At 55.3% G+C, this 21,660-nt stretch overlaps 1 protein-coding gene across 13 annotated transcripts in view; it reads right to left on the bottom strand.

Moving 5' to 3' along the window:
* JAKMIP3 (Janus kinase and microtubule interacting protein 3) overlaps positions 1–21,660 on the bottom strand; it is a 162,758-nt gene that overhangs the window by 62,305 nt on the left and 78,793 nt on the right. For all 13 annotated transcript variants that reach the window (XM_058435886.1, XM_032174836.2, XM_032174878.2 and 10 more), the window contains 2 exons: positions 14,838–15,106; positions 2,808–3,305 (listed from right to left, as the gene is read on the bottom strand). In XM_058435886.1, the coding sequence (XP_058291869.1) occupies positions 2,808–3,305; positions 14,838–14,972 (633 nt within the window). In that variant the 5' untranslated portion in view covers positions 14,973–15,106. The remainder of the gene's footprint in view (positions 1–2,807; positions 3,306–14,837; positions 15,107–21,660) is intronic.

Genomic DNA, 21,660 nt, shown 5'->3' on the forward strand with positions numbered 1-21,660 from the left:
TCAGGGCTGGAAGAAGGAAGTGCATCCCAGCAGCTATGCGGACTGAGCTGAGGCTCCAGCAGCCACCCCTGGGGGAAGAGGCGAGTCACGCCGCGGATGGGATGTGAGCCCCCAGCCAATCCCTCCCCCGCAGGACCCAAGCAGACCGAGTTCCTGGATGTTGGTGGTGGGGCGGGGGCTCTCACCGGCAACACTGTCTTCCCACTGACAGGGGTTTAAGCATCGAAACAGTAAATAAAGGAGATGTCCCAAATCTACGAGTTCTGTAGGAGAAGATCATGTAGACTTTGAAACAGGCAAGAGAAGATTTCTGACTGTCCTTGTATTGGAATGCCAGAGGCCCTGGGGACGACCTGACCCCGGGAGGCCTGTGCCGTTGTCTCTGACTAGGCTGTTCTATGACTCCGTGGAAAGAAAAGTTAAACTTGGAGAAGAGTGTGAGCAACGTGTGCATTTCCCGGGCAGAGATGGACACGATTCCTGCTCACGGGAATGCAAATGGGTTTCGTCAGGCAGGAAACGTGAATCTCTGTGGGTCAAATCCTCATTTGAATTGGTTGTAACATCTTGTTTCCTCATCAGTTAATGAGTTAACAAAATCTTTGACATGTGTTCATCGTATAGTTTGTATGAGAGTCATGATTATACCCTCTGCTAAAATTTACCCTTGAACAGTTTGGTTAAAAACCCCAAATTCCAACAGTTTCTTTTTTTTATTTACAGCAGATGATTCTGAAATGTATATGGAATTCCAGAGGGCCAAGAAGAGGCAGGTTACTCTTTAAGGCGAACAAAGCGGGAGAACGTGCTACTCCAGAAATGAAGCCTTTTTATAAAGCTAGAATAATTACTACAAAGTAGGGCGGAGGAGGGGCTGACGATGAGACACACCAGAAGTCCACTCTTGTAAGAACAGGTGCCATCTGGCAGAGAGGTGCTGTGGGAAAGGGGGAGATGGTCTTTGAAGTAAGGGCTGCTACAGACGTAAGCATGGAAGACAAAACTATAGCATTTTTAAAAGATGAAGCTTCCCGACTTTGGGATCAAAACATTTCCTAAACAAGACAAAGTGAGTACCAATCCTAAAGGGAAAGATAAACAAATTAGACTGTTTTACTATAAAATTTAAGACCTTAGATCATAACATGCTGCTGCTGAGAACAAGAAAAGATAACCCACAGAACGGGGAACACACCTGCACTTCGGTGTAAGTTTTAGGACCGGCTTGCCCCTGGCTGCAAAAAAAGCCTGTACGAAGGGGAGAGATCTGGTGAGGATGGAGAGTGAAGACACAGGTTAGAGCATGCTTTTGAAAATTTGAAATGAAATCCAGAAGAATCAGCCAGAGGAATTGCGAGTAGCTGCCTCTGGGGCTCAGATCGGGGGTGAGAGGGGATGGCAGGGAACCGCTGGTTTGTTATGAGCCTTTACTTAAGAAAAAAGCTGTCTTCCTCTACTGAGAGCATCGAATCCAACCAAGACAAATGAAAGGGTCGTGTGGCACTGGGCAGAGGCAGCTGCCTGTCCCTCCCACCTTCCTGGGACAGTGGCAACGCTTCCTTCCTTTCCCGCACAGAAAAGCAAGCATCGCATCACGCGAAGAAAGCACCCGGTTCTTACGAGTGCTGGCTTGGGCCGGGTCCTTGGGTTGCTAAGGTGACATCGATATATGGCTCGGGATGGGGCGAAGAGGTGTAGGGGAGGTTGGAACAGGGACCACTTTGGAAAAGAAGGGGATCACCCAGGTTAGGCACGTTTGCGGGCACCCATGTGTACGCCGTGGCAAGGTCATATTTACTCCACCGTGGCTGGTTCCCCCTTCCTGGCTGTAGGTGTGGAGCACGGCTGCCCCTCTCTGGGAGTTCCACATGCTGGCCCAGCCTGGAGGCCATCCCTGGAGACCGGAGGCCCCGGGAAGCAGAGAGAGGGAGGCTGACCCCGTGGAAAGACCATTGTATCCCACCAAGGTGCCTGGAGCTCACGGGTCCTGAAGAGGCACAGGGCTGGGGCACCCACCTCTAAGATAGAGCTCCATTTCCCCGAAAATCACAGGACGGTCTCCTCTCCAAAGGACAAGGGGCATCGGGTGCAATCAGTCTCTTGCAATCCCTGGACATTCTCATCAGCTGAACCCCAGGCCCTTGAGAACATCGACTCTACTGGTGCCTGCCATGGGTGCCCAGGTCTCTGGAGCTATTAGGATGCACCAGGTGCCAACGTTAGACCTCACTGATCCACAAAACCGGCAGCTCATCTGGTCCAGCCCAAGTGCAATGGTTCTGCAGAGACGGGGACCTCAGGGCAGCCGGGGGCCATCCCACCCCCCGGGGCCTCCTGGTCTCGCCTCTCTGGATCCAGTGAGTTCAACTGGAGAATCACTGGAGAATTCCCTCTGAGTCCCCCCATGAGGATGTGTGGGACTCCTGCTGCGAAACACTGAGCCCTGCCTGGTGTCAGGTGTGACCCGGGACACTAAGAAGAGGTGTCCGTGAACCCTGCGGTGTGGATGGGCAGTGTCAATTTCTAGGTTTCTTGCTCTGGCCCAAGTTAAGAAAGAGAGTAGAGCTGGTGTTTGTGGAAAAGGGGAGGTGAGAGTCTGGCCTGCCCCGTGGGGGCCTGACTGTGGGTCTGAACCTTTTCTAGTGGTCTCATGACTCTAGGGTCCTCAAAACCAACAGGGGTGGCATGAGGAGCCTGTGCTGAGAATGTCATGGGGGGTGAAGCCAGAGCCGCCCAGGTGCTGCCCGCGTGCTCCCTGAGCCCACACCTGCACCCTCGCCCACGCCCGCCCCTGCCTGCCCACGTACCAGCCTGCGGATCTCCCGCTCACACTCCTTCTTGATGCGGGTGATCTCCTCCTGGTGCAGGTGGTACACGCTGCGGATCTCCGCGGCCTTGATCTTGTCCGCCTGGATCACCAGCGTCAGCGCCTCCTCCACCTGCCTCTTGGCGCCCTTGAGCTCGGAGATCTCCTGCTGCATCTTGACCTTCTCCACCTCGAACCCCTTCTTGGCCTCCTCCTTGGCTTCAGACAGCAGCACCGTCTTGACCTTTTCGGGGCCGCCGTCACGCAGGGCACTGAGCAGCGCCTGCAGCCGCTGGTTCTCATTGTCCTTGATCTTGATGACCCTGAGCAGCTCGGCCTCGTGCTGCCGCAGCAGTGTCTCACGCACGGCCTGTAGCTCCTTCATCTTCTCCTCGTGCAGCTTCGTCTTGAGCTCCGTGAGCAAGACCGCGGTCTTATGCTGCTCATGTTCGCGCACCTGCCGCAGCTCCTGGTTCTTCTCGCGTTCCACTTTGCTGACCTGAAAGACAACAACGAGACCGAGTGTGGCAGGAGCTCCGGCCGTGCACGCACTCACACCTGAATGTGCGTTTGGGGGAGCTTCCACGTTGCACACAACACTGCACACACTCACACCTGAATGTGCGTTTGGGGGAGCTTCCACACTGCACACACTCACACCTGAATGTGTATTGGGGAGCTTCCACACTGCACACACTCACACCCGAATGTGCGTTTGGGGAAGATTTTTTTGAAAATCACTGAACACCTGAGCCGCAGGTACCGTTCGGGTGAACCTGAGGTCACCCAATGGAATCTGTAACGCGCTGAAAGGTTTTATCAGTTGTTATTCATGAGAATTGTTGGCGTCTGAATCAAAAATACGTTCCAGAAGTTGAGATTGTGTTGTTACTGTTTTAAACTGCAGAGAAAAGGCACTTCTTCTAATAAGCAACAAAATAGCCCAGCAAGGGCCCTGACTGGGGTTAGGGGAGGACCTGCTGTGGGTGTCCTACATTCAGACCACAGTGCCGGGACCTGCTGCCTGCCATGGGCCAGGACCTGCTGCCAAGGGCTTTGCTCTCCTGCTCCGAGGAGTTTCCAGCACACCCAGCCCAATGCCCGCTTATGGCTGGACACGGCCACACTCATTTATGACGTTGCCAAATGTTCACGGCTCCAGTGGGAGCTGGAGGATGGCTGAGCCCTCAGGGCTGCTCCAAGGTTGATAGAATCTTAAATGGACAAAGGTCCTTTCATTTTTTTTCACGAGTTAACTTTGAGTCAAGCCACATTTCTGCTAGAAACGACATTTTTCTTTACATCTTATTTCCAGAGAAATAATCTTCTGCTAACCTCCAACAACAATTGCTCTAGAATTTGGGGTCCTCTTTGGAGACAACTATTTAAGGACTATTTCGTTTACGTGAATGACATGCTGCAGGGGAACGCACCAACCTCCCCTGCCAGTCCTGTCCTGTCGGCACCGAGTCACGGGTCAACATCTCTATTTTAAACCAGCCGTAATCTCCCGAGATGACTCCAGGATAATGCAGAAAACTAGAGTGCAAGATCAGGGCTGTGGCGCCTAGAAGGGCCCAGATGAGTGCAGCCGGGCTGACAAGCGGCTGTGCGGAGGCCTCCTCTGGGCCGCTGGTGGGATCCCAGCCCATCGGTAGCAGGGGGCCCAGGGTCCCCCTCTGATCACAGAAGTGTACCACTGGCGTGACCCCTAGCCATGATCAGTGCCCCGCCAGGGTGACCTCCAGCCATGATCACAGTGACCCGCCAGGGTGACCCCTAGCCGCGACTGCAGTGACCCATCAGGGTGACCCCTAGCCGTGATCGCAGTGACCCGCCAGGGTGACCCCTAGCTGCGATTGCCGTGACCCGCCAGTGCTGGAGCTGACTGCAGAGCTGCGTAGTATGAACAGTGCTCAGCACTAATTTGAACAGATTGGAATTTGGCAGCTCGGGGAAGTGTTTATGGAATCAGAGCCACACCAGCTAACACTTCATGCATAATTCACCCTCGCCCGACCACAGCAGCTACTCACCATGCTTTTCGCATATCCTGGAAAAAATATGTATTCATTAGATTGGTTGAATGAGTTGAGGAACGCTCAATTCAAATATTGTCTTAAATCACTGGATGTCTATATATCATCAGCAAATAATTAGGAATGAAAATATCAAATGTACCATTTATAATGGTATCAAAAAACCAACACTTTTGAATATGTGTTAGAAAACATGCTCAAGACCTGTGCTGAAAACTACCAGGTATTACTGACAGAAATTTTAAAATGTTCAAATAAATGGAAGAATATATCATACTCATGAACCCAAAGACTCAATATTATAAACATGTTTATTTTCCCAAAATTGATCTATAGATTAAATGCAATTCTATGTATAGAAGCTTTTATAAAAATGCAAATCTCCAAATGGATTCTAAAAGTGGATGGAAATGCAAAGAACCAAGACAGAATAGAATCCAAAACAGACTCTATCAGGGAGCTACCATGACTAACAGCCAACTTCTGCTGTCCCAGCACAGTGGCTCATCCTGTAATCCCAGCACTGTGGGAGGCAGAGGCAGGAGGACGGCTTGCGGAGTTCAAGACCAGCCTGGGCAACACAGTGAGACCCTGTTTGTACAAAAAAAAATAAATTAAAAAACTAGCCAGGTGCGGTGATGCACGCCTGTAGTCCCAGCTACTTGGGAGGATGAAGTGGGAGGATTGCTTGAGCCGGGGGGTAGAGGCTGCAGTGAGCTGTGATTGCACCACTGCACTATAGCCTGGGTGACGGAATGAGACCCTGTCTCAAAAATAATCAGTAAACTTTTGCCATGCTACACAGAAGCAACAACCATTCATTTTTTCCCATGAGTCTAATAGCTGGAGTCAGGTGGCCTAGGCTGGGCTCAGTGGGTACCACGTGGCACTTTTCCTGGGACTGGCCACTAGTCTAGACACAGTCTCCTCACAGAGAGGACAGAAGTGAAGGAGTAAGCAGGGGACACAGAGGGCTGGGCTCGGGCCTGGCCCAGATCACTGCTGCACTGGCCAGAACAAAGCAAAGCTCTGCAAAGTCACACAGCACAGGCATCCTCCCGGGAGAGGCGAAGGACAGGGCAGTAACGCTGTCTACGACACAGGCTCACACACGTGGCCATGGATTTATTGTCAAAGTGAAACTGCAGTGCAGCGGGTAAAGCCTTTTTTACGTGAACGGTGCCAGTTCCATCTCACAGCCACAGTCATACCCTACTTATGTCATGTGCCAGAATCAATCCCTGGTGGGTTTCCGATATAAAATTGAACGGTAAAACAACACAGCTTCTAGAAGAAAACGTAGGAAAGCGTCTCCATGACCTGGTACAGGCAAAGATTTTCCTCAAAAGGAAACCTCCATAAAGCCCCGCTGCCTCTTTCCCAGGCTTTTCTTAGCCCTGTGAGGAGTTCCTCTATCAGCAAACGTTCTTCCTCAACAAGATTCTAATGGCTGCAGGGCAGTCTGCTGCGTAAATACAACCTAACGTCCTTAGCAGTTTCCTCAGGCTGGGACAGCCAGGTGGCCACTTTGTTCCTTATCATTAGTAGAGCTAAAACCAACACCCTGTGTATGTGCTGGATTCCGCTTTTCCTAACAGTGGAGTCACTGCCACAGAAGCCTGGCAGCATCTCAGGGCCGTGCGCTGGTGGCCAAGGCACCTGCAGAGAGGCTTCCAGTGGCTCCTGAGGGCATCACTTCTCCACCCAATCAGCGACCCCAGGGATCTGCCATGTATAAAAGCAACTGGGTGCATTCAACTTTGTTTTGATTTGCATGTCCTTAAATAATACTGCTAATGCTTTTGGCCATTCACAGATCAGCTACTTCCTGAGCTTTATCACAGAATCCTGGGAGGTGCAAATTGAATCCCCTAAAGCAGGCCAAGAGTGGCTAGTGAGCCCTGAACCAAAGTGACAACTGCTTTCAGACCAGGGATATACGGTGTCCTGGTCACTAGGTAGGTGTATTTCTTGTATATTTCAGTAAGTCATGCTTTAGAAAGTGGGAAGGTCACGGTCTTTCAAACCCTAGCTGTGCATGCTCTCTGATGAGAACTATTTTTTTCTGAGGAGTAGGAAAGAATGGAGCAGCCAAAGGGGGCAGAAGGGAAAGACAGAGGGAGCAAGAGAGGGGATTTGCAGCCAGACAGCGGGAGGCTAACCAAGAAGCGGCGGCCGCCACGTGAGCCGGTGTCCGAGGGGAGGTGGAGAGCTGCCTTGCCCGAGGGCAGTGGCTGTGGACAAGGAGAATCCGAATCCCAGACTCTTCACAGGAACTACTTCCCCACTCCTATAGGCTCAGAACATTCAGGTACCCACAGTAATAAGCAGACAGTCCGCAGGGCAAGGCAGGAGACTTTTTTTTTTAAATGCAACACATTCATGTAAATCTCTGTGAAAACAGAGCCACGTGGGACTTTGTAGACAAAAACACTGAAGAAAAGAATACAATTGAACAAAATAAGGAACCAGGAAAAGAGACCCTTCTTAAAACCTAACAGCCCGAAAGAACAGAGGCGGGATGGAATGTTCTGGAAGCAGGCATGAGGTGGGTGAAGTCCAAGAGCATGGCCTCCTCGCTGCCCTCTCTGGGCTTCCCAGCTGACTAGCCGAGTGCCCAGGGCAGGTGCCAGCCCCGTCTCCCCTCACACTGTTCTCTGGGCAGCATCTCCCACCACCCGGAGACCCCGCTCCCACACCTGAAGCCCGTGTGCCCCACGGGACAGCAGGCACCTATGCTCACCGCCCACATGGCAGCCCCTGCCTGGATGTTGGTGTGAGGCTCCATGGTGCCCTGTCCCAGGCAGAGTCCTTGACGTCCTCCGGCCCCCAGTGCCCATCATCCTCGCCCAGATGCTACCTCAGCAAAGGGCAGCCGGGCACTGCTGCTCAGACCCAAGCCTGGAGCATCCCATGCACCGTCCACCCGCACACTCTACCCCCACCTGCCCACACCTCCTGGCTCCTCTCCCCCGTGTCCCAGAGCAGTTCCACACACCATCCACCCACAGACTCCACCCCTAGTAGAGTCTCTACCTGCCCACATATCCTGGTGCCTCTGCCCCATGCCCCTCCACGGCTGCCACCCTCAACCACAGCACCGACCTCTGAGCAGCTGCCTCCCACTGCTCTCTGTTCCCCTCAGCCCCTCCCACAGCAGCCAGAGGGTACGTTTAAAACGTCAAAATATTTTAAATATATAAACATATTTACGATATATAATATGCAAATAGAAGTCAGGTCATGTCCAGCTTTAAGGCTCCCAGAGACTGCTGGCTGTGCCTGGAGCATGGCCCAAGCTCCCTGCCTCACCATGGCAGGATGCCCAGCGGTCCAGGGAGGCCGGCTTTCCTTGTTGTTCCAGCATAGTGATCAGTAACCCCCTTTCTCCCTCCAAAGTGTCCCCATGTGGACCTTAGGTCACTAGGACCCCTCCTGCCCCATACCTGGATGGCCCCCGGGGCCCATGGCCACCTCTGCTGACCTCTTCTGCACCCTCCCCATGAGGGCTGCACCTGCCCTGGCCTTCCCGGCGCTCGAGGTCACACCCATGCCCATTCACCCCATGCCTACCTGGGCTCTAGCCCCACCTGGAGCCACCTCCTACGCTGGGACTTTCCTGTGCTCATGGGGGAGTCTCTGCTCCAAGGCCACTTCCTCAGCAGTGACCCCAGCACCACCCACCGTGTCTGCTGGCTCTGCCACCCCTTGCCTCGGCCCCTGTCCCCGTCTTTGCCACCTCCCTTCACAGGTCTGCAGGGGCACAGCTGCCCGGGACACATTTTGTGTGGGGGCAGGAGGCCTGAGCTTCCACGGGGTCTCCCACCTCTAGGCAGGCCCCCCAGTTAGAGCTGGGATCTTGTAGGACTTTCCGGGCACCTCCGAAAGGTGTGACTGCCGTGAATTTTCTCTGCTCCCTGCACTGGTTCCTCATCCAGCGTGTAGTTCCAAGAGTCGGGGCTCGGCCTGCAGGAGGGCGGGCAGCGGCCAAACCCCGGAACAGGCATCATGGGCCCTGCTGTGCCCAGACCAGAGCTGGAGCCTTTGTGTCCATGACAAAAACACGGTGACTTACATCCTCATGACATGTATGGCTCTTCCCCGCTTTAAAGGAGCCCACGCTGCACCTTCCTCAAGACAAGGCCAAGTTCACGCCCCAGCGGTTCCCTCGAGAGCCCTTCCTGTGAGTCCCTCCCCTTCTTCACTGGGAACGGTCCCATCTCTCCCCTCACAGAGGGCTGGTACCTGGAGGAGTCAGCTTTTATTTAAATCATTTTATTCTTGACTTGTCAAATCTCAGTCTGCTCAAGTCTTCCTCGGTGATCGATTAACCATCAGACTGAAATCCAAAATGCTTTTCCCAGAACTCACAGGGACCTTCTTTACCCTGAAAATTGCAGTCTGCAAAATGTGATGATGCAGTTGCAGAATTCTGATGATTCCTGATAAAGAGATGAGCTCCCCACTGCACGGCAGCCCAGGACCGTGACAGAGAAACAAGCAGCTCCCCCTCCCTCGGTTGTTAAATGTAAACGGATGTAATCACCACGTGAGAGCACATCTTCACATAACCACAGGGAAACTGCACAGAAGGCTGAGCCCATCTATCAGTGGGCCCCACGTTGGGATCCGACCTTGGGAGCCGCAAAGACTCAGACCCTGCTGGAGGCACCAGCAGCCCGGGAGCACCTGCCCGTGCCTGAGCTGGTGGAGGCCACCAGATGCCGCCTTGGCCACCAGTGGGCTGTGGGAGCTTCCAGAGCACGGCTGGATTCCAGATTGCCTCGGGGGCTGCCTGTCCCCTCCAGGCTGCTGGAGGCCGCTGGGGCAGGGTCGGTCTGTTCCGGGAAGGGCTCCTGGCAGGCCACTGATTTCCCTCTTGATGTCCAGAACTGGATTCTCCCCCACGGGTGCTTCTGAGACATCTGGATCTGCTGGAAATTAGATAGGAGGCTCCGGTTGCACAGCTGCAAGTCTAGTTACAGATTCCTGTCCTGGGGTTGTAATGACGATATTACTTTTGGCGTGGACACAGTAAAGACTTCAGAAGCATTGATGCTGCCAGTTGTAATGACTGAATTCCTGTTTTCTCTTCCCTGCTTGGCCGTGACTTATGCAAGGGTTTTGCAAATCAAGGATCCCCACATTTTTGTGGTAGAGGCCAAGATGCTGTGTGGGCTGCGGAGCTGCAACAGCCCAGGGGCCCCTGAGGGCTTCCCATGGTCCTGTTTCTAACCACGCAGAAGCTACAGCCTCGAGCCCTTCTCCACTCAGGAAGCCTCAAAGGTCAACTCAGATGGGATATTCCATTTATGGAATGGAGTAGGGAGAGGAGAAAGCCCGGGTGGCAGCTGGAAGAAAAGCGGCCGGAGGCTCCAGGGTCCTCAGGATCCTCAGGTGCAATGAGCTGAGGTCTCGCTACCGTCTGTGAGACCCTCGCTGTCGTTCCCAGGCCAGGAAGATACCGGGGCGCAGGGGGACCCAGACCTCTCGGCGGCACACAGGAGCAAGGGCAGGCAGCTGGGCAGAGAGCTTCTAGTTTGCTTATATTTGAACCCAAATGAGGTCATTTGTTAATTGTGGGTGGTGCCTATCTGCCGTATTCTTTTCTGTATGCACACGATCTTTTTTTAACCTTGAATGTTTTTAATTTTAAAAAATTTTGTTTTTTGAGACAGTCTTGCTCTGTCACCCAGGCTGGAGTGCAGTGGCACAATCACGGCTCACTGCAGCCTTGACCTCCTGGCTCATGCTCCCATGTAGCTGGGACTACAGGTGAGTGCCACCATGCCCAGTTTTTTTAAATGTGTGTGTGTGTGTGTGTGTGTGTGTGTGTGTGTGTACACACTTTTTTTTTTTTTTTTTGGTGGAGACCAGGTTTTGTATGTTTCCCAGGCTGGTCTCGAATTCCTGGGCTGAAGCGATTCTCCCACCTCGGCCTTCCAAAGTGCTGGGACTACAGGTATGAACCACTGCACCCGGCCTTGAATGTTTTAAATGACCCTTGGCTGGGAAGGTCCAGGTGTGGCTTGGAGGCACGAGTGGGAGGCAGGACCAGGTAGGAGAAGAGCAGGCGAATGAGGCAGGGGAGGGACGAGTTAATGAGGTAGGAGCAGGGTCAGAGAATGGTCTGGGGTCTTGGTGGCCCAGGGGCTCTCTCTTGTCCGAGGCTCCATCTGTGTCCCACCCACCCTTTTTCCCCTCCAACCCCCGGCTCCAGTCAGCTGCAGACCCGGGAAGTTGAGGAGACAAAGAATAATTATTTTCTGCATCTCCTGGAAGCTTTTTTTTTTTTTTTTTTTTTTTAAGACGGAGTCTTGCTCTGTCGCCCAGGCTGGAGTGCAGTGGCGCGATCTCGGCTCACTGCAAGCTCCACCTCCCGGGTTCACGCCATTCTCCTGCCTCAGTCTCCCAAGCAGCTGGGACTACAGGCGCCCGCCACCATGCCCGGCTAATTTTTTGTATTTTTTTGTAGAGATGGGGTTTCACTGTGTTAGCCAGGATGGTCTCGATCTCCTGACCTCGTGATCTGCCCACCTCAGCCTCCCAAAGTGCTAGGATTACAGGCATGAGCCACCACACCCGGCCAGAAGCTCCTTTAATGTTGGAAATCCACTGTCCCCTGGGACTGGCAGGACTGAGAGGGAGAGAGCTGGCCAGAGGAGCTGGCGTGGGAGGGTAAGTCCACGATGCGGACGCTGAGCGGCCCTGGGCATGTTCAATGCCTCCCCAAGCCTCTCAGCAGCTTCTGCTCCAGCAGGACCAAGGTCCCGGCTCTGCTGCATAGTGAGGTGTGAAAACCCCAGCCTAGAAAGAACCCCCTGGCAGAGATGAGAATATTTCAGAGTCCTTGGCTAAACCTGGATAACTAGGTCTGCAGGGAGGAGCAGCACTGAGCCATGATCTTGAACCCCAGTGGTCCCAGAGCAGCCAGCACCTTCCCACAGGTGTGAGCCAGCGGCGAGGACTCTGCCCGGACCCGGCTCCTGGAGCTGCCCTTGGGAGCCAGCCGGACCTCCCTGAAGGGCCCTGGGGACGTCACCGTCAAACTGCAAACACAGACACGCTCTGGCCCAGCAATTTGGCTTGCAGAAACGCCTCCTGCAGGAATTCTTTTGCATGTGGTCCAAGACCCAGGTACAGGGCTGCGGTATCAGCCGAGAATCGAATCAGCCTGGATGCCGTCGACAGGCCCAACACGGTGGGGCACACGGATAACATGGACAAGCTTGTGCCAGCTGCACTGTTCCACGTGGAACTGACTCCAAGAGGCGCTGTGGTCACTTGGCAAAAGCGAGTTGCTGCCTGTGCATCCAGCATGCTGTCAGTTATGCCTGAGGAGGCGGGGCTCAGATCGCTTATGCAGGAAACCATAACATGAACCCTCTGGTGAGGGCGTCCAGGATGAGGAGCTCTGAGGCAAACAGGCTGCTTCTCCGTTCCTTTCCTTCGGTGCCTTCTGCACGTCGTGCCAAGAGGATACATCCTGTCCTCCAGGTGCAACTAAATACGCCCCACAAGGTGCCCAGCGGGTCTGGGTTGCAGCCCTCAGACCCTGGCCCTGGAACCCTTGCCGGCACCCGGAGAGCCTGCAGGCCTGGCCTGTTGACCATCGAGGAGCGTGTGTCCCTCGGGGTGTCGCAGACAGATGTGTTTTGGCAAAACTGCACAAAAAATCACATGCTGCTGCTGTTAACTGGGTGGACAGAGAACTGGGGACTAAAGCTGGGGATGTCCACACGTGGTGTTTGTGTTAAGAAGATAATTATTGGCCGGGGGCAGTGGCTTGGCCCTGTAATCCTAGCACGTTGGGAGGCTGAGGCAGGAAGATCACTTGAGTCCAGGAGTTTGAGACCAGCCCAGGCAACATGGTGAGACCCACTCTCTACAGAAAAGTAAAAACAAAAAAAAATAGCCGGGCATGGCGGTGCACACCTGTGGTCTCAGCTACTTGGGGAGCTGAGGTGAGAGGATGGCTTGAGCCCAGGAGGTAGAGGCGATAGTGAGCTGAGATCGCACCGCTGCACCCCAGACAGGGTAACAGAGTGAGACTCTGTTTTTTAAAATAAAGATAATTGTTATATTTTTACTCAGTAGAACAAACAGTTTCATTCTCACTGGGCTCTTGACAAGTCATCTCTTCTTCCACCAGCAAAACGCGGAGAGGGAAGACGACAGCCACGTCTGAGCCTCGCCGTGCAGCCTGGTCTCTCCATTTGGGGCAACTCCCCATTTTCAGGGGGGGCATTAGCACCCTGACCTTGTGCTCCTGCAGCGAGTCTGGGCCTCTGGGCATTGTTGTTTGGGATTTATGGGCGCCTGGCACAGAGCAGGTGCTGGACGCACATTTACTGACCGTGTCCCCATGCCATCTGCCTTCTGGTATCTGAGAAGCGAGACTCTCCCCCAGCTGTGCCCCGGAGCCTCAGCAGCACTCCCCACTCCAGGCCACAGGCTGTGTTCATTCCCATCCTACAGAGAAGGAACTCATGGCAGGAGGGGGAGGAATGGGGGCAGGGCCAGATGGTAAATATTTTAGGTTTTGTGGGTCAATTCCAAGGACAATATGTAAATGAGCAGGTGCAGCGGTGGGTTTTTTTGTTTTTATCATTTTTATTTCTTTAGAGACAGGGTCTCGCTCTGTCACCCAGGCTAGAGTACAGTGGCACAATCACAGCTTACTGTAGCCTCAACCTCCTAGACTCAAGTAATCGTCTCGCCTCAGCCTCCCGAGTAGCTGAGCCCACAGGAGCATCCCACTGCACCTGCCTGATGTGTCCATTTTTTTGTAGAGATGAGGTCTCCCTGTGTTGCCCAGGCTGGGCTCAAGCGATGCTCCTGCCTTGGCCTCCTAATGTGCTGGGATGACTCATGTTCTAATACAACTTTCCTTGCAGTGTGGGCACCAAAATCTGAACTACACGTGATTATCAAATGTCACGAAACATTCTTCTTCTTTTGATGTAACAAGGAGGTGAAATCACAGGAGGTTGAATAAGTCAGAGGTTAAGCAACCAGCCCCAAATAACCTGACTGCCCTCCACCACCAGACCACGCGGCCCCTGAGAGAGATGCCTTTGATGGGCAAGCAGCGGGGAGGGAAAGAACGAGGGCCCGGAGTGGGGACACCATCCACACGTGACCCAGGCCCTTCCCAGCCTGTGGCAGGCACCTGCCTTCGTTCCCGGCCCATTCTTGGTGCTGCCTTCTCTCCAGATGCTCTCCTTTGCCTTCTCCTTCCAGGAGCCCGGGCACACTTCTTAATGGCTCCTGGGGACCAGGAGATGGAAAGGAGAGGGCAAAGGTCATGCTAGAGGTGGAAAGAGGTTCAGGCGGGGACGGCCCACCCCAGGGCTTGGCCTGTCCTCTGGTCAGCCCCTCCCCCCTGCTCCAGACCCCACCCCTTGGCTGCCAGCACAGCCCAATCTTTCCCCAGGCTTCAAGAGCCCCAAAGTGCTGGGCATCCAGCCAGAGCCCGTCGTGGGCCTCCCCATCCCCCTGGGCTTGCCCCTGCCTCTCCACATTTGCTAACAGGTGCTGTTCCTCCAAACCTGGAAGCTCTAAACCGATGGCCCGTCTTTTTCCTTTATTCCCATGTGACAGCCATACCCGCCCACTCTGTTTCAGGTCAGTTCCACCACGGACGCTGCAGCGGGAAAGTCAGCGTCCTTTCCAGGGATGGCACCACTGGACACAGACCCACAAGGCCCTGCGGCCCCAGATGGGAGGGCTGTCCCCGCGCAGCAGAGGATAATTTCTGTGAGCTCACCGTGGTTTGCGGCCACCACCACGGCACCTCCGCCTACAGGGCCCTCAAGTCTCCCACTGCTGCCACCCCCACCCCCCACCACGTGGTCTGTCCCAAGCAGCCTCTAGGACTGGGTGGGGGTTTCCACAGGGATCTGGCCAAACCCACTCTAGGAAGAGCCTCTGGGCCGCAGGAGAGGCGGGAGGGAGGGGCATTCAAGGGTGGGGGTCTGGGGAGAGCCCACCTTGCTCTTCTCCTGCTGCAGCTCGATCTGGATGTCTGTGAGCTTGGCTCGAAGATCCTCGTTGGCCGCCTGCAGCGCCGCGAGGGCTTCCGCCTTGTCCCCCTTGGCCCGGCTGCCCATGCCCCTCTTGGACATGGTGAGGCTGGATGGCCGGGGGGTGCCCAGGGGTAGGGTGCTCCAGCTGGGCTGGGGGTGGCTGGGGTGTCCACGCCAAGCTCCCAGCAGGTGTCACCCGGGCGCTGGGGTGTCCACTACATCTTCTCATTCACCTGGAGGGGAAAGCACACCGCAGTGAGCGGGCTCCCTCCGGAGCCTTGGCCTGGAGCTCAGGGGCTCGTGTGCCAGGACGCGGGCACGTGGACCCGCCACCTGCCCTCACTCCAGCGCTGGGGACGCTACCTGGACGACGCAGGCCAGGGAACCAGCCCCAGACCTCAGAGCCCATCTGCCCGCCATATGGTGCCCCCAGACAGGGACCCCATATCTAAGAGCACATCCCACACCCAGCACGGGATGAACACTCAGCACAGGTGAATTATTTCCCCCCTTAGGAATCAGAGAGTGAGGGAGTGGGCACCCAACTTCGAACTCAGAATTCTGTACATGGCTGTGAGGCCACACTGTGGCAACGGTGCATATAAACCACGAGCTCTCAGACGGCAGAGGGACCCTGTGACCGGGCTCCTCCAGAGAGACCCGAAAGCTGCACCCAGGAAATGCCCAGAAGTACGAAAAGCAGGGACTGGAACAGAAGCGCGTGCCCAGCTCACAGCAGCACAATCCAGGTAGCCGCACAGTGGAGGCAACCCGCGTCCATCGACGGATGAGTGGCTACACAAAACACAGAACATCCACGTAACAGAATATCATCCAGCTGTAACCAGGAGGGAGCTTCAGACACACGCTGAGACAGGAGGATCCCTGAAGACATTAGGCTGGGTGAAATGAGCCGGTCACAGAAGGACAAATGCCGCATGATTTCACGTATATATTCAGGATCTACAGTCGGCAAACCCAGGAACGAAGTGGAATGGTGGCTGCCAGGGGCTGGCAGGAGAGGGAATGGGAGCTACTGTTTAATGGAGATGGAATTTTTTTTTTTTTTTGGCGATAGGGTCTGGCTCTGTGTCCCATCAAAGGGAGTGGCTGTAAATACACAGGAAGCTTCCCTCCCTCACCCACTGCTTGCCTCCTGCTGTGTGGCCCAGCTTCTAACAGGCCACAGACAGGCACCAATCTGTGGCCAGGCACTAGGGACCCGGTGTAGGCAATCAGTGATCTCCACTGGTCACAGCAAGTCCTCCTGGTTCAACCCCAGGGAAGCTGTTCATTGTCTAAGAAGAGGTGATTGGACGAGGCTGGTGGGATCCTCACAATTTCCTTCCGTGCTGCCAGGCACCTCCCCCTAGCTGTTCTCCCTCAGAGGCTCCTCCCCACAAGCTACTCCTCTCCTCCAGTTGCTCCTCCCCTCCAGCTGCTCCTCTCCCCCAGGTGCTCCTCCCCTCTCAGCTGCTCCTCTCTCCCTCTGATATTCCTCTCTGGCAGCTGCTTCTCTACCCCAGCTCCTATCCCAAACGTTCCTCTTGGCTGCCCAGAGGGGCAAGGACTCCCGGTGCCCCTAATAGGTCCATTGTGTCCCTCTGTGGCCTTCCTGCTCCTGGGGCCTCCATCCCCACCATGACCAGCTTTCCCCGACAGAGGGAAAAAATCACCTTTCCCTCTTGTCCTTGTTTACCTTCTGCTCTTGTCACCTGTTACAGGGCAGTGAAGGCAGCCAGGATGGAAGGGACAAGCAGGCAGATCACACATGGGAACTTTCCCAGTGAACACAGCCCCCACCCCCCAACTCCTGCTCCCATTTCCTGATGAACACAGGCCCACCCCGTGCCCGCATCTCCTCTCCTGGTGAACACAGGCCCCCATCACTCCTGCATCTGTCTCCAGCCTCCTGTTTGTCAGTTCACAGGACCATGGGAGGGAGACTTGGACATGAGCCCTGCAGTTTGATGAAAGCCCAGCTGTGTGGGTGTGGGGCTCAGAGACCAGTGGAGGTGGCAGGATGGGCAGGTGGGAAGCCCACAGGGCAGCCAAGTAGACTTCCACGAGTGAGCGAAGATGGCCTCACAGAGGGAGGGTGAAAGGAGGGTCGGAGGTGACCCATCGCCTGGGAGGCGATGCAGACACCCAGGAACCACAAGGAGCCCGCAGGGCTGAAAGGTGAACTAGGAAGAGGCTGGGCACGTCTCACCCTGCAGGGGCACCGGCCTCCACCTGGACGGGGAGAAGGGCCCAGCAGAGTGGATGTCAGCTCTGCATGTGTGAGATGGGGGCTGGAGGGACCAGGCTCGGGCAGATGGCAAAGCTGGGAGCTGTCACGGGGTACAGAGGGAGAAAGGTGCCCTCAGGATGCCACTCCAGACCGAGGGGCTGGACCCATGGACGGGGCTGAGGCTGTGCCCAGGTCGCCCGCAGACATCATCAGAGGCATCTTCATTTACAAAGGAGAGGGTGCTCCCCGGGCCCGGCGCACTGCCTCTCCCCCCTTTCCAGCTCCATCCTGAGGACAAAACCCCAGGCAGCTTGGGACAGGCCTGAGAAGTATGCAAGAAGAAGGGCCTGAGGAGGAAAGGGGGCTCGGCTGGCCTTGCTGCTGGAGAATGAGAGGACATCGGATGGGCACGGACTCCTAGAGATGGGACAGGAGGTTCTGCAGGTGCCCTGCTGTCTCTTGATAACAAGCTGCTCTAAGGAGAGACACCAGCTGACACTCAAGTGACTTTTAGTGACTCCTGACCCCAACCACACGAGCGTCGGGTGGGCCCACCTCCCACTGTCCTCCCTGGGGACCCATGAAGGGGACTCTCCAGGGGGATGAAGAACCCACTGGGGAAGGGCCGGGTCCTGTCCTGTGCACTCGGGTTCTCTACCATCACAGGTGACTGTTCTGGTAAACTTCCCACCTCCACACAAGGGTCGTCTTCCCCATTTCCGATAACATGTTCCCACCTCCTTTCAAGTCCTCACAGACGGTCCCCGAGAGACAGGGCTCCAGCTTCCTTCGGGTGGCCCCTCCTTTCCAGGACCGCGCCCCAGGCCACCACTGCCCTCTCCTGGCTGCAGCACCACGCTCTGTGTGGTGCTCACTGATGGCGGCAGAAACTGGTTCCCATCTGCCTGTCACAGGGCATTGAGCATTTGAGGAAACGGGAAAATAAAATCTAGCTGCTCAGACAGTTGTCGTTCCCGTAGTTTTGCTACTTAAAATCGCGGAAGCAGTTGTTGAAAGAGAATCCATTTTAAAGGGTCATGGTTGCTAATACACAATGGTCAACATTTAGACCCATCCCAGGAGCTAACTTCTAATCAACCCACTGTTCATAGCATTTAGTTAATTTTGTTTCAGGGAGACTTCAGCGGTGGGGTTGGGGGGTGGGTCCTTGCTCTGTCGCCCAGGCTGGAGAGCAGCGGCGCAATCACAGCTCACTGTAGCCTCGACTTCCTGGGCTGAAGCAATCCTTTCACCTCAGCCTCCCGTGTATGGATTTCCACTTTGGAGGAGGGAAAGTGTAGAAAGCCAAAACCTTGTCCAAACTGCAGAAAAAGCTCCCCAGACTGGCCTCCCTCCTCCCATCCCAGGCCTGGGAGTGCCCAGCTCCTCCAAACGGATTCAAGTCCACTCTGGGTCCCGCACTGGCCACCCTGGTCTGAGTTCCCACTGGCATCTCCCTAGAAGCAGAGTTGATATTTTTCTCCAGCACCAATTTGGGAACTGATACGGTAACTATGTTAAGTTTATTCCTTATGAAAATGAGCAGGGATGGTGTGAATCTCCCCCAAGTGCCCAGGCTCAGGCACCTAGCTGGGGTCTGCGGCAAGCTCTTCCTTCCCGCCCGGGAGCGCGGCTGGGGTTCCTCACGCGGAGAGAATGGGGAGCGCGGCTGGGGTTCCTCATGCAGACAGAATGGGGAGGTGGCTGGGGTTCCTCATGCAGACAGAACGGGGAGCGCAGCTGGGGGTCCTTGGGCAGAGAGAAAGGGGCTTTCAAGTCTCGCCTTGCATCCTAAAGTAAAATGATGTTGGGGTGGCTGGGAGGCTCTGTCCCTCGGATGATCACAGCCTTGGTAAACGGAGGCATCTCCTTTCCCCACAAGGACACTGCTGCTGTTGGCAGGTGACGGAGCTCATAGCTGCTGGCGGGGCGTGGCCTGCGCTCCCGCCCTGGGCGGGCTGCTGGGGGCGGGGCGTGGCCTGCGCTCCGGCCCTGGGGGTGGCTGCTGGGTTTCATGAGCTTTTCTACCCACCCCCCAACCCTCATAAGGAACAGGGGTGTAGAGAATCATCCAGTCTCAAGGGTGTGTGTAAGGCTGTTCTGGTCAATACGTCTTCTCGCGGCCTTCCTGACACCCTGGGAGGCAGACAGGGCGACTGGAGAGAGACCCAAAGGCTGCGGGAGTGGGAGATCTCAGCTGGTGGTGGCCCAGACACCCCTACCTTGGGCGTGGCAGGGACTTCAGCCATGCGGGAGGTCCAGCCGGCTCATGCCAAGGGCTCGGCCCCACGTGGCACACTCTGCACTGAGTCCCAGACCAGGGCATTTCTGGCTCCAGGAGACCCACAGTTCCCCAACGGGGTGGGAGCGGGTCTGAGGGACCTGTGTGGGGGTCTGTGAGGGCAGCACACTGTGGGACACCCACTGGGCAGAGTCCGGTCACAGCTGCATCTGCCTTGGTGAGCCTGGATCAGCCCTGGGGCAGGAGCCAGGGTGGGCGCAAGCTCAGAGCAGACACCCCCTACAGCACTGTGCCAGCCCCTCACCACGATGGGATCACAGGAGGGCTGGGACCGGGGCTGTCCCTTCACCGGGAATCACAGCAACGCAGCGTGAATCTCAGATGCAGACGAGCCCTGCAGACACTGTGGACTCTGCTCAAGCCCACCATCACCAGGGCGAGCACGGGAGCTGCAGACGGAGAGCGTGGCAGTGCGAGGGGTTTGGGGTGCCAAGGAATGTGCCATCGGTGACACGCACGCGAGCCACAAGGCACAGGGCAGGCGGTGCCCAGGGGACTAGCCCGACGAGGACTTGTGAATGTACCCATGAGTTGCGCCACTGACACAATCAGGACGTGCATTAAAGCGCTGGGCGCCTTACACACAGGCCGAGTTGCATTTGACCAAGAAAAAGAAGGGTCCTGAGCCTGTTAGTCGGGGAAAACCCAGGGCATATCCAAGAGAGGTCGAGTTTGCACCCAGGGCCTCCCGAAACCCCTGTAGAGAGAGTGCTTCCTCTGCTGGACAGGGTTCCGCAGCGGGCTTCACTGTCAGTTTCAGACTGGGAGTGCACCTTCATACTTTCCTTGGGGAAGTTGTTAAATTAACAGTGCAGATTGCCTATCTTTTATTTCGGGGTCTCTGAGGAGGTAATAAAAACAATTTATTTCCCAGTCATCATCCGAAGGCTGCAGAAGTGCTTTGGGTTGACCTCTGGTAAGTCGTTTTATGGCAGGAGGTTTCCGTGTGGAAGACAAAGCTTTACGGCTGATGGATGTCCTTCCACCGCCGGTGAATCACTGCAGTGAACCTCAGTGTCGCTGACGAGGAGGCTGGCCCAGTTAGGGCTTTGCTCTGCGCTGTCCCTGTCCGGCTGTTTACTCAGCGTTGAGCCTCTGGATTTGGGCTTCAATACCACCATGCAATGCAGAGGACACCGAGCAGCCTTCAGAGCCACCTCCTGTGATTCGGGGGCATCCTGGGGTGGGACGGTCCATGTCTCTGCAGCTCCCGTGACCTCACAAGGCTGTAAACATTTGACTTGCATTCTTTCTGGGCTAAATGGTTTATCTACAGAGAAGTTCAAGGTTTGGTTCCCAAACCCAGCTGAGTGTAAGAACACCCTGAGGAGGCTTACTGAGTATGGCCTGTCTCTCCAGGACGATGAAGGGCTCAGGACTTCACCCCCGGCTCCTGACCACAAGACCAGTGTTGCAAATCCAGCTCTGAGAGAGGAGCGCTGTGGTAAAGACCCCCTTCCTCACTGCAAATGCCCCTGGTGTGGCCAGAGGTCACGGTGAAGACCAGGCCCAGGATGGGAGAAGCCTGGTGGAGGTGCCGGGGGCTCTGGCAGCCACTCAGCCCCCCAGGAAAAGAGCAATGCCACTAAGCTGGCCTCGCAGTGATACTTAGAAGGGCCCTTACGGGACTTCCACGCTCTGATCTGCAGTGGCCACTCCGATGGATGCTAAAGATGCTGCAGGATGGAGAAGAGGCCGTTTCATCCCACAACAACCCCCACAGCCCTCAGGAAGTGCCATGAGTGACTTTCTGAAAAGCAGCTTGGGATCATCCACAAAATCTCTGCATTGACTTCAACACGTTCACATTTTGATCAATAAGTGTTAAGACGGTGACAGCAAGCCATCAGTCCTCATCTGCAGAACTGAATCTAGCACATTTCACTTTGTATTGAAAGGCGATCTTGGTCGGGCACAGTGGCTGAGGCCTGTAATCCCAGCACTTTAGGAGGCCAAGGCAGGAGGATCACTTGAACCCAGAAGTCTGAGACCAGCCTGGGCAACAGAGGGAGATCTCATCTCTGCAACAAATAAATTAGCCAGGTGGGGGCCTGTGGTCCCAGGTCCCTGGGAGGCTGAGGCGGGAGGATCGCTTGGGCCTGGGAGGTCAAGGCCGCAGCGAGCTGTGATCATGTCACTGCACTCCCACCTGGACAACAGAGGAAGACCTTGTCTCAAAAAAAGACAAGAAAAAAAAAAGAAGAAGAAGGAAGGAAGGAAGGAAGGAAGGAAGGAAGGAAGGAAGGAAGGAA

The sequence above is a fragment of the Hylobates moloch genome, unplaced genomic scaffold, assembly GCF_009828535.3.
Source record: "Hylobates moloch isolate HMO894 unplaced genomic scaffold, HMol_V3 SCAFFOLD_3, whole genome shotgun sequence".
Classification (NCBI taxonomy): domain Eukaryota; kingdom Metazoa; phylum Chordata; class Mammalia; order Primates; family Hylobatidae; genus Hylobates; species Hylobates moloch.